The 18,474-nt window shown below is 37.8% G+C and overlaps 1 protein-coding gene across 1 annotated transcript in view; it reads left to right on the top strand.

The window, feature by feature from the left end:
- TTN (titin) overlaps nucleotides 1–18,474 on the top strand; it is a 272,150-nt gene that overhangs the window by 178,955 nt on the left and 74,721 nt on the right. The window contains exons 158-192 of the mRNA XM_081051210.1: nucleotides 34–442; nucleotides 551–675; nucleotides 779–1,045; nucleotides 1,799–2,068; nucleotides 2,159–2,461; nucleotides 2,558–2,860; nucleotides 3,125–3,312; nucleotides 3,403–3,517; nucleotides 3,625–3,909; nucleotides 4,013–4,164; nucleotides 4,774–4,921; nucleotides 5,080–5,257; nucleotides 5,559–5,680; nucleotides 5,775–6,062; nucleotides 6,169–6,465; nucleotides 6,592–6,778; nucleotides 7,429–7,544; nucleotides 7,638–7,937; nucleotides 8,112–8,411; nucleotides 8,505–8,610; nucleotides 8,714–8,910; nucleotides 8,994–9,299; nucleotides 9,396–9,674; nucleotides 10,273–10,572; nucleotides 10,674–10,976; nucleotides 11,072–11,434; nucleotides 11,735–12,037; nucleotides 12,169–12,468; nucleotides 12,988–13,284; nucleotides 13,385–13,669; nucleotides 13,760–14,053; nucleotides 15,369–15,668; nucleotides 15,787–16,095; nucleotides 16,183–16,373; nucleotides 16,772–17,201. Coding sequence (XP_080907336.1) covers nucleotides 34–442; nucleotides 551–675; nucleotides 779–1,045; nucleotides 1,799–2,068; nucleotides 2,159–2,461; nucleotides 2,558–2,860; nucleotides 3,125–3,312; nucleotides 3,403–3,517; nucleotides 3,625–3,909; nucleotides 4,013–4,164; nucleotides 4,774–4,921; nucleotides 5,080–5,257; nucleotides 5,559–5,680; nucleotides 5,775–6,062; nucleotides 6,169–6,465; nucleotides 6,592–6,778; nucleotides 7,429–7,544; nucleotides 7,638–7,937; nucleotides 8,112–8,411; nucleotides 8,505–8,610; nucleotides 8,714–8,910; nucleotides 8,994–9,299; nucleotides 9,396–9,674; nucleotides 10,273–10,572; nucleotides 10,674–10,976; nucleotides 11,072–11,434; nucleotides 11,735–12,037; nucleotides 12,169–12,468; nucleotides 12,988–13,284; nucleotides 13,385–13,669; nucleotides 13,760–14,053; nucleotides 15,369–15,668; nucleotides 15,787–16,095; nucleotides 16,183–16,373; nucleotides 16,772–17,201 — 8,916 coding nt within the window. The remainder of the gene's footprint in view (nucleotides 1–33; nucleotides 443–550; nucleotides 676–778; nucleotides 1,046–1,798; nucleotides 2,069–2,158; nucleotides 2,462–2,557; nucleotides 2,861–3,124; nucleotides 3,313–3,402; nucleotides 3,518–3,624; nucleotides 3,910–4,012; nucleotides 4,165–4,773; nucleotides 4,922–5,079; nucleotides 5,258–5,558; nucleotides 5,681–5,774; nucleotides 6,063–6,168; nucleotides 6,466–6,591; nucleotides 6,779–7,428; nucleotides 7,545–7,637; nucleotides 7,938–8,111; nucleotides 8,412–8,504; nucleotides 8,611–8,713; nucleotides 8,911–8,993; nucleotides 9,300–9,395; nucleotides 9,675–10,272; nucleotides 10,573–10,673; nucleotides 10,977–11,071; nucleotides 11,435–11,734; nucleotides 12,038–12,168; nucleotides 12,469–12,987; nucleotides 13,285–13,384; nucleotides 13,670–13,759; nucleotides 14,054–15,368; nucleotides 15,669–15,786; nucleotides 16,096–16,182; nucleotides 16,374–16,771; nucleotides 17,202–18,474) is intronic.

Below are 18,474 nucleotides of genomic sequence, written 5' to 3'. Positions count from 1 at the left end.
CCAAAAAAACATTATTCTTCTCCTTTACAACAGAGGAAGACCTTAGGATTGTTGAGCCCCTTAAAGATGTTGAAACAATGGAGAAGAAATCTGTCACATTCTGGTGCAAGGTGAATCGTCTCAATGTAACACTGAAGTGGACCAGAAACGGAGAAGAGGTGGCTTTTGACAACCGTGTTTTATACAGAATTGATAAATATAAGCACTCTCTGATCATTAAAGACTGTGGCTTCCCAGATGAGGGTGAATACATTGTCACTGCTGGACAAGATAAATCTGTTGCTGACCTTCTCATCATAGAAGCCCCTACAGAATTTGTGGAACACTTGGAAGACCAGACAGTCACTGAGTTCGATGATGCTGTCTTTTCCTGCCAGCTCTCCAGAGAAAAAGCAAATGTAAAATGGTACAGAAATGGGAGAGAAATCAAAGAAGGCAAAAAGTAAGCAAAAGCTTCTCAATCTCTAGTTCTTTAGCTATATATACACTTTTGACAATTTAGTGGTCATTATGCAAGCTAACCAATAATTCCACCTTTTTTTTTTTTCAGATACCAATTTGAAAAAGATGGAAGTATACGTAGACTGATTATAAAAGATTGCAGGCTGGATGATGAATGTGAATATGCTTGTGGAGTAGAAGACAGAAAGTCTCGAGCAAGACTTTTTGTGGAAGGTATGTATTAACTGTAAGGACAATTTTAAGATTAGAACCAGTTTTTAAAAGTCGTTAGCCCAAATACAAACATATTTGTATTTGTTTTACATTTTCTTTTCAGAAATCCCTGTTGAGATCATCAGGCCTCCCCAAGATATTCTCGAAGCCCCTGGTGCTGATGTTGTCTTTTTTGCTGAGCTCAACAAAGATAAGGTGGAAGTCCAATGGTTAAGAAATAACATGATTGTTGTCCAGGGTGACAAACACCAGATGATGAGTGAAGGAAAGATACACAGGCTACAGATTTGTGATATTAAACCCCGTGACCAGGGTGAATATAGATTTATTGCCAAAGACAAAGAAGCCAGAGCTAAGCTTGAACTGGCAGGTAAGTCCCTTTTATTTTCAAATATCCTCACAATATCACAGGTACTATGTAAATTAATTTCAGGTTTCACAGTTAATTCATGAGATATGCTTGTGAAAGCCCTATTGCATAAGCCCTATCCAAATGTTAACTGTTTTAATTTCTCTTACAACAAAGTGTCCTAAGAGAAAATTGATAGCATTCCTCTTTACATGCCAGAACTGAAACAGGGCCTGGCTCATGGAGGCTGTTCATTAATTCCTAGATTAACCTAGCACCCTGAGAGATTTCCCAGCAATCCCAGACCTAGAAATAGCCCCGTTCTCTTTTACTTTCCAAACCCCTGTGGTGCCTGTTAGGTCTGTTCTCATCTTGACCCAAACTTCCAAGATATCCTTATAGGTTCTCATTATGAGAAAGCCATTAGTGCACCTCTTGTACATAAGAAAAAGTTTGTGTGATTTATCTTGAACTAAGTGTGAGGGGCCTACTTTAATTAAAAAAAAAAAAAACTACATTTAGTCCTCTTTTATTATTTTGGGCAAAGAATGGAGATTTTATGGGTTTTACATCATCCTTAATTCTCTATTCTCCTGTTTGATCATTTGCAATATGAGAACTCTGAAGTCAGAGTTCTCGGCTGTAAAGTTACCGTGATATGCTTCCAAGGTTACGTAATCAATATTTGCTAACAAATGCATGGTAAAGAAACAGCGGTGTGGCTGGACTACAAGAAATAACGCTAACACACTCACATGTTATTTTTCTCCCTAGCTGCTCCTAAAATTAAGACAGCTGATCAAGACCTTGTTGTTGATGCCGGCCAGCCTCTGACGATGGTGGTGCCCTACGATGCGTACCCCAAAGCAGAAGCTGAGTGGTTTAAAGAAAATGAAGCTCTGCCCTCACAAACTGTTGACACTACAGCTGAACAAACCTCTTTCAGAATTTTAGAAGCCAAGAAAGGAGACAAAGGAAGGTATAAAATTGTGCTTCAGAACAAACATGGAAAAGCAGAAGCATTCATCAATTTACAAGTTATTGGTAAGCCCTTGAGTCATTTGGACTTGACTGGCAAAGCACAACTAAAAGTGTGATAGCACACTAAAAAAAGAATTTATATGTTCATTTCAGATGTTCCTGGGCCAGTACGTAACTTAGAAGTGACAGAAACATTTGATGGTGAAGTGGGCCTCGCCTGGGAAGAACCATTAACTGATGGTGGAAGCAAAATCATAGGTTATGTTGTCGAAAGACGTGACATCAAGAGAAAGACCTGGGTTCTGGCCACTGACCGTGCAGACAGTTGTGAGTTTACTGTCACTGGACTACAAAAAGGAGGAGTTGAGTATCTATTCCGTGTGAGTGCAAGAAACAGAGTTGGTACTGGTGAACCAGTAGAAACTGACAATCCTGTGGAAGCAAGGAGTAAATATGGTAAGATTTTTTAAAAATAAATTGCACACTAGCTTATCTTTACTTTTATTCCTGATATAACCCAAAGCCCATGTTTTCTTCTTTGATGAAATCCAGATGTTCCAGGACCTCCTTTGAATGTAACAATCACTGATGTGAATAGATTTGGTGTCTCACTGACATGGGAACCACCAGAGTATGATGGAGGTGCTGAGATCACAAATTATGTCATTGAGTTAAGGGACAAGACTTCTATCAGATGGGACACTGCCATGACAGTAAGAGCTGAAGACTTGTCTGCAACTGTCACTGATGTGGTGGAAGGACAGGAGTATAGTTTCCGGGTCAGAGCCCAAAACAGAATTGGAGTTGGAAAACCAAGTACAGCCACACCCTTCGTCAAAGTTGCTGATCCAATTGGTAAGCACACCAAAAAAGTAAATAGCTCCTTCATGAAATCCAGGCACTAAGCCTATCAATGAAGGTAAATCAAATTAAAGTAAATGAAAAAGGTATATCAGAAAAATTTGAAAATAATAAAAATATAGACTGTGCCTACTACTTTTATTCCATGAATTTAGTAAATGTGGTATTTTAATGGGGATGATAGAAATGATTACAGCATTGTCTTAATAAATTGTCACTGAATTAAACGGTATGCTCCAACTTTTTCTTCCACTTCAGAGAGACCAAGTCCTCCTTTGAACCTAAATTCCTCAGATCAGACTCAGTCATCAGTTCAGCTCACATGGGAACCTCCTCTGACAGACGGAGGAAGCCCAATTTTGGGCTACATAATAGAACGATGTGAAGAAGGAAAAGATAACTGGATTCGTTGCAATGTGAAACTGGTCCCTGAACTGACTTATAAGGTAGGATATTTGCATCTAAAAATAATATTCAGTGTATGATCATGGACTTATACGTATATGTTTTTTACAAATGTTGATTCATAATTTTAGGTTACTGGATTACAAAAAGGAAATAAATATTTATATCGAGTATCTGCAGAAAATGAAGCTGGTGTTTCAGACCCATGTGAAATTCTTGGTCCTCTAACTGCTGATGACACTTTCGGTAAATGAATATTTTGTTTTCAGATTTGGGAATAGCCCCTAACTACTTTGCGGGGACCAGAGGCTTAAATATAGTACCGGAAACTCATTCATTTTTCTTCTTGGTAGTTGAACCAACAATGGATTTGAGCACATTTAAAGATGGTCTGGAAATTATAGTCCCAAATCCTATCAAGATCCTGGTTCCAAGTACAGGCTATCCAAGGCCAACCGCAACCTGGTCTTTTGGAGATAAAATACTAGAAGAAGAGGAACGTGTGAAAATGAAAACCTTATCTGCCTATGCCGAACTTGTCATTTCTCCAAGTGAACGTCCAGACAAGGGCATTTATACACTGAAACTGGAAAATCCTGTGAAAGCAATTTCTGGGGAAATTAATGTCAATGTAATTGGTAAGGAACTAAACTTTTCTTAGCTAAAGTGATTTGACAGCATTAACTAACCTTGAAGGGTTCAACCTATTAACGATATTGACTTCTGATTGCATTTATTCAGCTCGCCCAAGTGCACCCAAAGAACTGAAATTTGGTGACATAACCAAGGACTCAGTACATTTGACTTGGGAACCTCCAGATGATGATGGAGGAAGCCCATTAACTGGATATGTTGTTGAAAAGCGAGAAGTCAGCCGGAAAACATGGACTAAAGTGAGTTTTGAACAGCAATGTACCAACTCCAAAAAAAGAGAGTGAGGAAACCCCAGAATTCTGGGATGTCATGCAGAATTTACGTTTGTACCTTTACCCTGCTGAAAAAGTACCCAAAACTTTTTTAAATGCATTGATGCTAAGCAAATTTTCAGCTCCATTTGTTTAAAAAAAAATTTAAAAATCTCAACGACTTAACTTGATACCTGACAAGTACCTAATATGCCCTATTAAGCTATAAGCAATTCTAAAGACATTAAGTACTTAACTCCCTGGTAGTCAGCCACCCGATTACCTTAGTTGGCCCTAATCTGCTATTTTCTTCTTAATTTATATTCATTTACTATTTTTACCTTGATTTAAAATTGTATTTCTAGTAGCCAAGCTTGTAGAAAGAATCAGCACCTTATTTACCACCTTTCTAACATGTACAAACTATGAAACAGTTTCACTTTATATTAAGGGTAAAATATTATGTGTCTTTCCCTTAATGTGAAATTACTAATCTTTTGCATTCAAAACCACTCCTGTTTTTATCCCTCCTCATGGTAAACGGTTGGGGAAAGGGTTTTTGGGAAACAATTAACTAACTGTATTTCTTTGTCCCAGGTTATGGACTTTGTGACTGACTTAGAATTCACAGTTCCTGATCTTGTTCAAGGAAAAGAATATTTATTTAAAGTCTGTGCTCGTAACAAGTGTGGCCCTGGAGAACCAGCATATGTTGATGAACCTGTAAATATGTCAACTCCTGCAAGTGAGTACATTGTTGATGATTTCTCACCTAGCCTCTTGTTACCTGTATTTGCTTTTAGACCTAGAGTTGAAATTATGAAGAAAAGGCACATGTTGGCAATGTGAAGATTCCATAGACGGCCTATCTAAGACTTTCTCTCTCTCTTTAAAATGTTGTAGCGGTACCTGACCCACCAGAGAACGTTAAATGGAGAGATCGAACAGCCAAGAGCATCTTCTTAACATGGGAGCCACCTAAATATGATGGTGGTTCACGCATCAAAGGATATATTGTTGAAAAATGTCCACGTGGTTCTGATCGATGGGTCGCCTGTGGAGAACCAGTTGCAGAAACAAAGTATGTAATTATCTGGCACAAGAGTAAATGTTTACTCTTACTCACTAAAATGAGCTTTCTTTTGGAAAATCTAAATGTTAGGTTTTCTTCATTGAGAATTCCCCTGGTTTGCCTGTGTGATTTTAAAAAATGCTGCTGAACTTAACCCCTACTCAAGGTTTTCATTAGTTCCAATATTGAAGCAATCCAGAATTTAAATACTGTTATACCAGAGGTGTGAGTTTGGGAAACATTATGAGTACTGCACAGTGGAACAGATTATATGCATTATAGTAAAATGCCCTATTTTATTTTCTGACAGAATGGAAGTAACAGGTCTTGAAGAAGGCAAATGGTATGCCTACCGCGTTAAGGCCTTGAACAGGCAAGGAGCTAGCAAACCAAGCAAACCCACAGATGAGATCCAGGCTGTGGACACACAGGGTATTTATTTTTGGATTTTGTTTCTATTAATCAGGCCTTGACTTTAATTCTGCTTGAACTTGCTAACGTCGTAAATAATCTTTTACCCATTCAGAGTCTCCAGAAATTTTCCTCGACGTGAAGCTCCTTGCTGGTCTCACTGTAAAAGCAGGAACTAAGATTGAACTTCCTGCCACCGTAACTGGAAAACCTGAACCTAAAATAACTTGGACAAAGGCTGATACACTTCTGAAGCAAGACAAGAGAATCACCATTGAAAATGTTCCTCAAAAATCCACAGTGACTATCGTTGACAGCAAGAGAAGTGATACCGGCACATACATCATTGAGGCTGTGAACGTCTGCGGTCGAGCCACTGCTGTGGTAGAAGTGAATGTTTTAGGTAAGGAAAGCTCTCATTTTAAAAATACGCAAACTCATTTCAGCTATTTTTTAAAAGGAAACATTTTTGAAAATTCTTTTTTTTGCACTGGTAATGCCATCCACAGATAAACCCGGACCACCGGCTGCTTTTGACATCACAGATGTGACCAATGAGTCATGTCTTCTAACATGGAACCCACCACGAGATGATGGTGGCTCTAAAGTCACAAACTATGTTGTGGAGAGAAAAGCGACAGACAGTGAAGTGTGGCACAAGCTCTCATCAACTGTCAAGGACACAAACTTCAAGGCAACCAAATTAACACCCAATAAAGAATACATCTTCAGAGTTGCTGCAGAAAACATGTATGGTGTTGGCGAGCCCGTTCAGGCCTCTCCAATAACAGCCAAATATCAGTTTGGTAAGTTTCTCATGAATCAGTTGGCAAAATAAAATAAAATCAGAAGGGTGCTTGTGTCAAACTTGGGTTTAGGTGTCAGGCTTATATATAGGACACATAACGCTTACATCATTATCCTGTCTATAGATCCACCTGGACCTCCAACTCGCCTAGAACCTTCTGATATCACTAAAGATGCAGTGACTCTCACATGGTGTGAGCCAGACGATGATGGTGGCAGCCCAATCACTGGATACTGGGTTGAAAGATTAGATCCTGATACTGATAAATGGGTTAAATGCAATAAGATGCCAATAAAGGACACAACATACAGGTATGCCCAAAATATGTCCATGAAGATGTTAAAAACAATAGTGTATAAAATTTTTCATTTTGGGGGCAGCCAGTTAGCTCAGATGGTTGGAGCGCAGTGCTCTTAACAAGAAGGTTGCCAGTTCAATCCCCACATTGGCCACTGTGAGCTGCGCCCTCCACAACTAGAGTGAAACAACTATTTGACTTGGAGCTGATGGGTCCTGGAAAAACACACTTAAATAAAAGTTTAAAATTTTTTTTTCATTCTTTAGTATTCCTTTTGATTGTACATGATGATATATTATTATAAAATTTTAATTTTTTTTGTTTATATTCCCTATTAACATATAATTTTTAAAATGGTGTGTTCCATACACATTTCTTAACTCACTATAAAATATAAATTTTCTGGAAGTTTCAAAGTGTTTGGTCTTCCAGCATATTATGATAATGATCAATATTATTGTATTATAATTAGGTTGGTACATTTAGTCAAATCTAAAGTCTGTGACAGTAAAAATGCAATTTTAAATTCATATTGAAATATTTTCTGTTATATTTCTGAATAAGTTTTTCACAATTTAAATAAATTAGCCTCTTCTATGTCAAATCAATAGAGGTTTCTGCTTCTTATCATGGTATTCAACTGGCACTTTGTTCCTAATTCAGAGTGAAAGGACTCACTAATAAGAAAAAATACAGATTCCGTGTGTTGGCTGAAAATCTCGCTGGACCTGGAAAACCAAGTAGATCAACTGAACCAATATTAATAAAGGATCCCATAGGTATTATTTATATATTTTATGTGATGATTTTGAAGCTTATATTAACTCCTTTTTGACAAACCTGAATAATGATTTCACTTCATTGGCTTGCAGATCCTCCATGGCCCCCTGGAAAACCAACTGTCAAAGATGTAGGGAAAACATCATTAACATTGAATTGGACAAAGCCAGAACATGATGGAGGAGCAAAGATTGAGTCTTATGTCATTGAAATGCTAAAGACTGGAACAGATGACTGGGTCCGAGTGGCTGAAGGAGTTCCCACCACAGAGCATCTGCTCCCAGGGCTCATGGAAGGGCAGGAATACTCATTCCGTGTTCGAGCTGTGAACAAGGCCGGGGAAAGTGAACCCAGTGAACCTAGCGATCCTGTGCTTTGCCGGGAGAAGCTATGTAAGTCACGCCTGATGGTTAGGGTATATACATTCTTCTAAAGTACACCTCAGAACTATGACATGAGAAAATATGAAAAACGTATTACTAGATTATTTCATTCTTGCTATGTGATTTTCTAGTGAATCTTGGACAATACAAAATTGAATTTGTTTTTCTTTTATTCTTCATTAGATCCTCCATCACCACCTCGCTGGCTTGAAGTTATTAATATCACAAAAAATACAGCAGACCTAAAGTGGACAGTTCCTGAGAAAGATGGAGGATCCCCCATCACCAACTACATCGTGGAAAAGAGAGACGTGCGGCGAAAAGGCTGGCAAACAGTGGACACAACTGTCAAGGACACCAAGTGCACAGTCACCCCACTGACCGAAGGCGCTTTATATGTGTTCCGAGTTGCTGCAGAAAATGCCATAGGACAAAGTGACTACTGTGAAATCGAGGACTCCGTCCTGGCCAAAGACACCTTTAGTATGCTTTCTAACTTAATCTCTATGACATCATTTGTAGTGGATTATCACTGTTCCCTCTGGTTTTTCTAACCATTGAATATTTTGCTTTCAGCCACCCCTGGACCACCCTATGCTCTGACAGTTGTTGATGTGACCAAACGACATGTTGACCTGAAGTGGGAACCACCTAAAAATGATGGTGGAAGACCAATACAGAGGTAGAATTTTAATTAATGCCTAAAGAATAATTTACACACAACTGAAAATTCTTAACTTTGTTTTTTTAATTAATGCTAATGAAATGCTTTGTTATTTCAATAGATATATCATTGAGAAGAAAGAAAAGTTAGGTACCCGTTGGGTGAAAGCTGGGAGGACCTCAGGCCCCGACTGTAACTTCAGAGTAACTGATGTCATTGAAGGCACAGAGGTCCAGTTTCAGGTTCGGGCAGAAAATGAAGCTGGAGTTGGCCACCCGAGTGAACCCACAGAAATCCTGTCAATTGAAGATCCAACAAGTAAGTCATGCTGACTATACAAAGGATATTGTCTAGAGCTTAATGATGAGATTGTCAATGTGAACGTTTCATTTCTTTTTCAGGTCCTCCTTCACCTCCCCTTGACCTGCATGTGACTGATGCTGGTAGAAAGCACATTGACATTGCTTGGAAGCCTCCCGAGAAAAATGGTGGAAGTCCTATTATAGGGTACCATGTTGAAATGTGTCCAGTAGGCACTGAGAAATGGATGCGAGTTAATTCTCGCCCAATAAAAGACTTGAAATTCAAGGTTGAGGAAGGTATCGTTCCTGACAAGGAGTATGTGCTGAGAGTGAGAGCTGTCAATGCTGTTGGTGTCAGTGAGCCATCTGAAATCTCTGAAAACGTGGTTGCCAAAGACCCAGACTGTAAGAACACAGTTTCTTTTATAATTAATAAAACAGGCCTTTACTCATGCATTGCCTTTGCCATACTCTTTTCCTCTTTTGGATTCTATCTTACAGGCAAGCCAACAATTGATCTGGAGACTCATGACATTATTGTTATTGAAGGTGAAAAATTAAGCATTCCTGTTCCGTTCAGAGCTGTCCCAGTTCCAACCGCTAGTTGGCATAAAGATGGCAAGGAAGTTAAAGCAAGCGATAGATTAACAATGAAGAGTGATCACATCTCTGCACACCTCGAAGTTCCCAAGAGTGTCCATGCAGATGCTGGAGTTTACACCATTACACTGGAGAATAAGCTCGGCTCAGCAACTGCCTCCATCAATGTCAAAGTCATAGGTAATCATTCTTTGATGAAGCACTAGACATTCTTCATGTGCTGGGAAAATTAGTTAACTCTGTAGTGTCAGTATAAATGGCTTCATGAGTTGGCCATTAGGAAATTAAATGTCCTTTCAGATTATTTTCTCCAATATGAGAAGCAAGAGATGAAATTGGTAGTTACGCTCTGATTAGACTAAATTATTTCTGTAGTAATTATTTGCCCGTGAGGTACTTACTTAAAGGAAAGACACAGCATACCCAAAGTATGTTAAAATGACCAGTATGCCTTTATTAATTGTATTTGCATTTTTCCGTAGTGTTCTCAACCAGGGATAGTAATATTTACTGCCCTCTCCTCCCACACATACAAATGGTGTTTGGAAATTTGGGGGTCCATTTTTTCTTGGAACAAAGACTCAGGGGGAGCTACTGACATTTAGTAGCTGAGAGCCAAGGATGTTAAATGGCCTGCAGTGTAAGGAACACTCCTGAACATCAAAGATTGTCCCATTCAAATGTGAATGGTCCCACTTAGAGAAAGAGTGTGCTAGTAATATAGTAATATGCTGAATTTTCAGATTACAATAATTATTATCAATTATATTGCTAATAGGCCTACCTGGACCATGCAAAGCTATTAAAGCAAGTGACGTGACCAAGAGTTCTTGTAAATTAACCTGGGAACCTCCAGAATTTGATGGTGGGAGCCCAATTCTTCATTATGTCCTGGAACGCAGAGAAGCTGGGAGAAGGACATATATACCAGTCATGTCTGGTGAGAATAAATTATCTTGGAATGTAAAAGATCTCATACCAAATGGTGAATACTTCTTCCGTGTTAAAGCTGTCAACAAGATTGGTGGAGGAGAATATATTGAACTGAAAAATCCAGTCATTGCTCAAGATCCAAAGCGTAAGTTTAGGCATGAGTGTAATATAGTAGGAATAAATATGCAATTTATTTTAAGAAGATGGGCTTCTCTATATTAACAGTTTTTTTTTCTTGCTCTTCAGAGCCCCCTGATCCACCTATAGATGTTGAGGTTCATAATCCTACCGCTGAGGCGATGACCATTACATGGAAGCCACCTTTGTACGATGGCGGTAGCAAGATAATGGGTTACATCATAGAGAAGATTGCTAAGGGTGAAGACAGATGGAAGAGATGTAATGAACACCTGGTACCGGTTCTGACCTACACAGCAAAAGGACTTGAAGAGGGAAAGGAATACCAGTTCCGTGTACGAGCAGAAAATGCGGCTGGTATTGGTGAACCTTCTCGGGCCACTCCTCCAACCAAAGCTGTAGATCCTATCGGTAAGCTTCATTTCAAGAGGTTGGCATTTTAGAATAATGTTTTGTCAGATATTTTCATCAGAATTAAAACCAAATATTGTTTTTAATCAATATAGATGCTCCAAAAGTCATTATGAGAACAAGCCTAGAAGTGAAACGAGGTGATGAAATAGCACTTGATGCAACTATTTCTGGGTCACCTTACCCATCTATTACATGGCTAAAGGATGAAAAAGTTATTACACCAGAGGAAATTAAGAAGCAAGTAGCACCCACAATTAGGAGGAAGAAGGGTGAAGTTCAAGAAGAAGAACCATTTGTCCTGCCTCTGCCAGAACGTTTGAGCATTGACAATAGTAAAAAAGGAGAATCTCAGTTACGCGTCCGAGATTCTCTCCGACCTGACCATGGCCTGTATATGATCAAAGTCGAAAATGACCATGGTATCGCAAAAGCTCCTTGTACTGTCACTGTGCTGGGTAAGTAGTTAAAACTACTCTTCCCAATATAAGAGTTTTAGTAAAACAAAAATGAAAAGTTTGGGGGGGAGTTAAAAGAAGTGGAAAATAGCTTCAGTAAGGTGTCCTCAGTCCCATTTTTTTCTCCTGGCTATTAAAGGAAATCAACTGACCTTGTTATTCATTAGCTAATGTGATAAAAAGATAGACAGAAATAGGAGAAACAGAAGTTTACGTGAAAGGAGCATACTAACATTTACATTTTCTGCTGCAACTATTTCCACACAAGTTCTTAATCACTGCTCTTTTTTGAAATATTAGATACACCAGGACCACCAATCAATTTTGTATTTGAAGATATTAGAAAGAACTCAGTCCTCTGCAAATGGGAACCACCCCTTGATGATGGTGGCAGTGAAATTATAAACTACACTTTAGAAAAGAGAGACAAGACAAAACCTGACTCAGAATGGATTGTTATCACTTCAACACTTAGACATTGCAAATATTCGGTGACCAAATTGATTGAAGGAAAAGAGTACCTCTTCCGTGTAAGAGCTGAAAATAGGTTCGGGCCTGGACCACCATGTGTTTCAAAGCCACTTACAGCTAAAGATCCATTTGGTAAGGTTTCTTTAACATCTAAATTTTGCCTTTTTATCATATGTGTTGGTATATGAATTACCACAGCTTGTAAATTTGAATTTTATGTCATCCAAGGGAATTAATTCAAATATGCTATTTCTTTTTATCAGAACCACCTGATGCACCTGATAAGCCTATTGTGGAAGATGTTACCAACAACAGTATGCTAGTGAAATGGAATGAACCAAAGGATAATGGAAGCCCCATCTTGGGTTACTGGCTTGAAAAACGTGAGGTTAATAGTACACATTGGTCTCGTGTCAACAAAAACCTTCTGAGTGCTTTGAAGACCAATGTAGAAGGCCTATTAGAAGGACTCACCTATGTCTTCAGAGTGTGTGCTGAAAATGCAGCTGGACCTGGAAAGTTCAGTCCTCCTTCAGACCCCAAAACAGCACATGATCCAATCTGTAAGTAATTGCTTAAGAAGAAAATGGGGTACCGCATGGTGATTATAATTAACTGTACTGTGTTATATACTTGAAAGTTGTTAAGAGAGTAAATTAATGTTATCACTACAATGAAATGGTAATTATGTGAGGGGATGGAGGTGTTAACTAACCTTATTGTGGTAATCATTTCACAATATATATATATATATATATATATATATATATATATATATATATATATATATATATATCAAATTATCAGGTTGTACACCTTAAACCTAAATATTTCCATGTCAATAATATTCAATAAAGCTGGAAAAATCAAACAAAATACTAGCAATGACTATGGCCATATATTTTGAGGTTACAATGTAAAGTTTTAAACATCTACGTATATATAACCTAATAGCCTCACAAAACAGCACTAACCCATATTACACATACATTGCACCGTGGGAAGAAACAAAAGTGGTATAGATAAGCTACTGTACATTTTGACACTATCAGTGAGTTTTGATTTGTTTGTCTGCATTCTAGCTCTACCTGGGCCACCTGTCCCAAGAGTCACTGACACAAGCTGTACAACTATTGAATTACAATGGGAACCCCCAGCTTTCAATGGTGGTGGGGAAATTATTGGCTACTTTGTGGATAAGCAGCTGGTTGGCACAAATGAATGGTCACGCTGCACAGAGAAGATGATCAAGGTCCGCCAGTACACTGTCAAAGAAATCCGAGAGGGTGCTGATTACAAACTTCGAGTGAGTGCCGTCAATGTTGCAGGAGAAGGACCACCTGGAGAAACAGAACCTGTTACTGTGGCTGAACCACAAGGTGCTTAACAGTTATATGATAAAGATTATGGATATTTTCCCAGTATGGGATTTTTTTTTTAATTTTCTTGAGCTAATGTATGATTGTTCTCTTTCAATAGAGCCTCCAAATGTGGAACTGGATGTTTCCGTCAAGGCTGGAATACAAATAATGGCTGGGAAGACTCTTAAAATTCCAGCTGTGGTAACTGGCCGTCCAGTACCCACAAAAGTATGGACTATAGAAGAAGGAGAACTGGATAAAGACCGTGTTATAATAGAGAACGTTGGAACCAAATCTGAATTAATGATCAAGTCTGCACTAAGAAAAGATCGTGGCAGATATATTATTACAGCTACCAATAGCTGTGGTTCCAAATTTGCGGCAGCCAGGGTAGAAGTTTTTGGTAAGGAATGTTATGTGGCTTTTCATGGGATTTTCCTAAGTGGTGCTATCTTATTACATTGATTTTTTTTTTGGTTGTTTTCTTTTTCAGATGTCCCTGGTCCAGTTCTTGACTTAAAACCTGTTGTAACAAACAGAAAGATGTGTCTGCTTAACTGGTCTGACCCAGCAGATGATGGAGGAAGTGAAATCACGGGCTTTATTATTGAAAGAAAGGATGCCAAGATGCATACTTGGAGACAACCAATAGAGACTGAGAGATCTAAATGTGACATCACAGGTCTCCTTGAGGGACAAGAATATAAGTTCCGTGTGATTGCCAAGAACAAGTTTGGCTGTGGTCCTCCTGTTGAAATAGGACCAATTCTTGCAGTTGATCCACTAGGTAAAAAAGAAAGTTTTCGTTGTGTTTATAAAGTAAATATTATCTGCTTCCAGTTATGGCATTTATTTGTTGAGTCTAATGGCTTCAAACTTCCAGTCTCAAGATCTCTAGCTAGACAATAATTAGAAAGGTAAATAAAAAACAACAACAACTTGAAGAATACCATATTTGCTATAATTTTTCGCTCACTGTAGTTTTTGCACAAAACCAAGCAAAAAACCTGAATCTAACTAGAACTAAGCAATAACCTTAAAATAGTTTAGAAATCTTACATCTTTGCAATAGAATACACTGGAGTAATTAATTTAATAGTCTAGTAGTTAAAGAGAGTTCATTGATTTTGAAAGATTACAGGACAGATATTACCTTAGGATAAAGGCCTTAGTCTTCCTTTAGCCTTCAAGTAGGTCCCACACTGGAAAGATATGGAGGTCCCAAACCATAAAGAGCCACCAAAGTGTAAAAGCCAACCAAAGGAAATCTTCTTGACAAATATGAACAAATATTAAAACCTAAAATTGCACACACTTAGTAATGCATATGGACGTTCCATCCAGGAAAGCAAAGTCTTTGAGGATGACCCATTCCCAAAGAGACAGAAGGAGTTATTCCTCCTCCACCACCACCCAAAAAACAAAACAAAACAAAATTACATCCTACACCACTGTAAGAGCTCTTCTCAGAATCTCCATGATAGCTCAAGTTATGCCAGAGGATCAGAAATGAGCTGGGCTTCCACTACAAAGCTCTGCTTCTGGTTGCAGTAGTAGTCAGTAAGAGTGGATTGGGTCTAGTTTCACCATTCAAAGCTTATTCTTTTGGTTTGTGTCCTACGGGGCACCAAACTACAGCAACATTGCAGAAATTCTCTTTCCACCCCATTTTAAACCCACGCTTGAGGGAACATGTTCAGTAGACATATCCATTGTCTGTTAATAAAAGAGGAAACACTTTGCTCTCAGCTGGTCATCCAAAGCAGTGCTTCACAACCGGCTCTCCTAGTTCATTAGGATTAGAAGCTTCCCCAGTGACAGAGCCAATATATCAAAAATGCTAAATATAAAAAAATCATGCATGCCCTTTGATTTCTTTTCAATTAATAATCTTGACTCTAAAGTTTACTAAGAAAAATTCTGCCTATAATTTTTCTGTTATAATTCTCATAACAGATGTTTTAAGAAGGAGTTTAAAGATGGATGTAAGGTTATGCCAAACAGAAACCCATAATTCACATAATTAATTTGAAGTGATGTATTTCTTACATGAATATTTATCTCATGCTTGTCATTTCAACTTGCCTCTGGTTAAATTTAAGGTCCTCCGACGTCTCCTGAGAGGCTCATATATACAGAAAGGACGAAGTCCACTATCACCCTTGACTGGAAAGAGCCCCGCAGTGATGGCGGCAGCCCCATCCAAGGCTATATTATTGAAAAACGGCGTCACGACAAACCTGACTTTGAAAGAGTTAACAAGCGACTCTGCCCAACCACATCTTTTCTGGTTGAAAATCTTGATGAGCACCAAATGTATGAGTTTCGTGTCAAAGCTGTCAATGAAATTGGTGAAAGTGAACCATCCCTGCCTCTCAATGTGGTCATACAAGATGATGAAGGTGTGGAATCTGAACATAATAATTTTAATACAATTTACAGTGTCTCCTTTATCTCATGGGTTGAGCAAACATCCTTATGACTTTGCTCATTTTTTTTCTCTTTCCCTTCTCTTTGCAGTGCCTCCAACTATTAAATTGCGCCTATCTGTTCGAGGAGACACTATCAAAGTTAAGGCTGGAGAGCCTGTTAACATCCCCGCAGATGTGACAGGCCTTCCAATGCCTAAGATTGAGTGGTCCAAGAATGAAACTGTGATTGAAAAACCTACTGATGCACTGAAGATAACCAAAGAAGAAGTATCCCGAAGTGAGGCAAAGACTGAGCTTAGCATTCCCAAAGCCTTCCGGGAGGATAAAGGCACGTACACAATTACTGCCTCCAATCGCCTGGGCTCAGTGTTCCGAAATGTTCATGTTGAAGTATATGGTAAGTGATGTGCTTTCTTATATATCAAAATGAAATCCAGTGTCTGCTTAAGGATTGTCTTCTCAATCTCTATTGGTTTCCTTCCAGATCGTCCATCCCCACCAAGAAATCTTGCTGTGACTGACATTAAAGCTGGATCTTGCTACTTGACATGGGATGCCCCTCTAGACAATGGTGGCAGTGAGATCACCCATTATGTTATTGACAAACGTGATGCAAGTAGGAAGAAAACCGAATGGGAGGAAGTCTCCAACACTGCTGTAGAGAGGAGATATGGGGTAAACACTTTTAAATATTATGCACATTAAAAGGACATGGCCCGGAATAAACAACGTTCTAGCATAAGCTTGGGATTTAATGATTAAACTCAAAACAACACACAAAAAGCTTTATTGTGGTTTTTAGCTCCACACATGTAAGGCCACTTAGTAAATACAATTATTTGATATACAGTCTCTTTTACTTGAAAGATCCACTATCAGGTGCATTAAACTTACATATTCTCATTTTAAAAGGCTTTCTCCATGTTTAAGTCTACATATTTTGAAACTATATATTTGAGTTTATAGACATTTCTTTTTTATAGTCTTTCCTACCAACATAACTAATTTTAAAATAAGTGAAAATCAACTTAAGTATATTCTTTTTAAGAATTTACTATTCATCTTATTTCTAGATCTGGAAACTTATCCCCAATGGTCAGTATGAGTTCCGAGTGAGGGCAGTGAATAAATATGGAACCAGTGATGAGTGCAAATCAGATAAAGTGGTTGTGCAAGATCCTTATCGCCTTCCTGGACCTCCGGGAAAACCAAAAGTTTTGGAGCGCACCAAAGGATCAATGCTAGTGAGCTGGACTCCTCCTTCGGACAATGGCGGCTCTCCAATTACTGGTTACTGGCTGGAGAAGAGAGAAGAGGGGGGTGTCTACTGGTCACGTGTTAGCCGAGCACCAATAACCAAAGCGGGAATGAAAGGCTTGGAATTTAATGTTCCCCGTTTGATTGAAGGTGTTAAATACCAATTCAGAGCAATGGCAATAAATGCCGCAGGAATTGGCCCTCCCAGTGAACCATCAGATCCAGCTATTGCAGGAGACCCCATATGTAAGTATGCTTCCATTTCTGGAATTTATAAAAGCCAAAGCAACTAAATGGATAATTCTGACCTTAAATTTCTTGTATTTTTTTATCCCAAATTATTTTATTAAAGTTAAAAGTTTCATACTTACATAGACTATCAGAAGTATATATGTGTGTATATGTGTATATATGTATATACCGTACATATATATATACACACAGTTCATATACATAGCTATATATATGTATACATACATACATAGATATGCACACACATATGTAAAATCATATAGTTTTTAAACTCTTGGATTAAACCTAGTATTTTGAAGAATCACAATATTAATGACCCTGTATTATAAGCTCCTCTCTACTCCGATACCTTAGTAAACCTCTATTTTAATAGATACGGTGGAAATTTATTTCCCCTACTAAAAAATAGTCAAAACTTCCAGTAGGAGTTCAACAAAAAGCAAAAGGTGGTTAACTTTTCAGTAATGTTTATTGAACAAAGATACAAAATTCTCAAGCATAGTTTGCAGGGTCAAATAAAAGAAAATTCTTCTGAAATATCTATGAGGAGATCAGTTCAAAAATTAAAATATCATGACCTTAATGATTAATTCCATTTATTATATAATATATCTGACTAGATTCTCTGTAGGGAAAAAAAATCAGCTATTTGTTAAAAAGAAGACTTAAAATACTCTAAGTTCTATGTGGAGCATATATATATAGTATATATATATATATTTTTTTAACATATATAGCTGATTTTACATATATATATATATATATATATATATATATATATATATATATATATATATAGTGGCCATTCATTCATTCAGCAAGCTAGTACTAAACATGCAAACTGGGCTAGGCACTGCACTAGAGAGGGAAGATCTAGGGTTAAAAAGACAAATAGAGTAAAAGAATTTCTGTAATTGTAAAGCACTGTCAGAACTGTAAAGGATTGATATGTGACTATCGTAGACAATGACTATGTAGAGCATTAAGATTAGTTTGCGTTCAAAGGTTTACCAGCTAATGATGTAATCATTTTTAATTTTATAGTAAATTAAAATAAGTTTTTAATAGAGAATATTGCAGAATCTCTTCAAAAGAATATTAAAAGTAAAATAGATTTTCACCAATCATGTATAAATAGAATGTAAATCTAGGTAGAGATAGTGAGTGGGCTTTCTAATCCTAGTTAGTTGTTTGCTTTCTTTGTTTGGCATTAGGGCTAAATAAAAATAGACTGTTTCTTATATTTCCCTTCTCTAGAAGGTAGTTT

The sequence above is a fragment of the Rhinolophus hipposideros genome, assembly GCF_964194185.1.
Source record: "Rhinolophus hipposideros genome assembly, chromosome: 6".
Classification (NCBI taxonomy): Eukaryota; Metazoa; Chordata; class Mammalia; order Chiroptera; family Rhinolophidae; genus Rhinolophus; species Rhinolophus hipposideros.
This window is presented reverse-complemented; position numbering and strand designations above follow the sequence as displayed.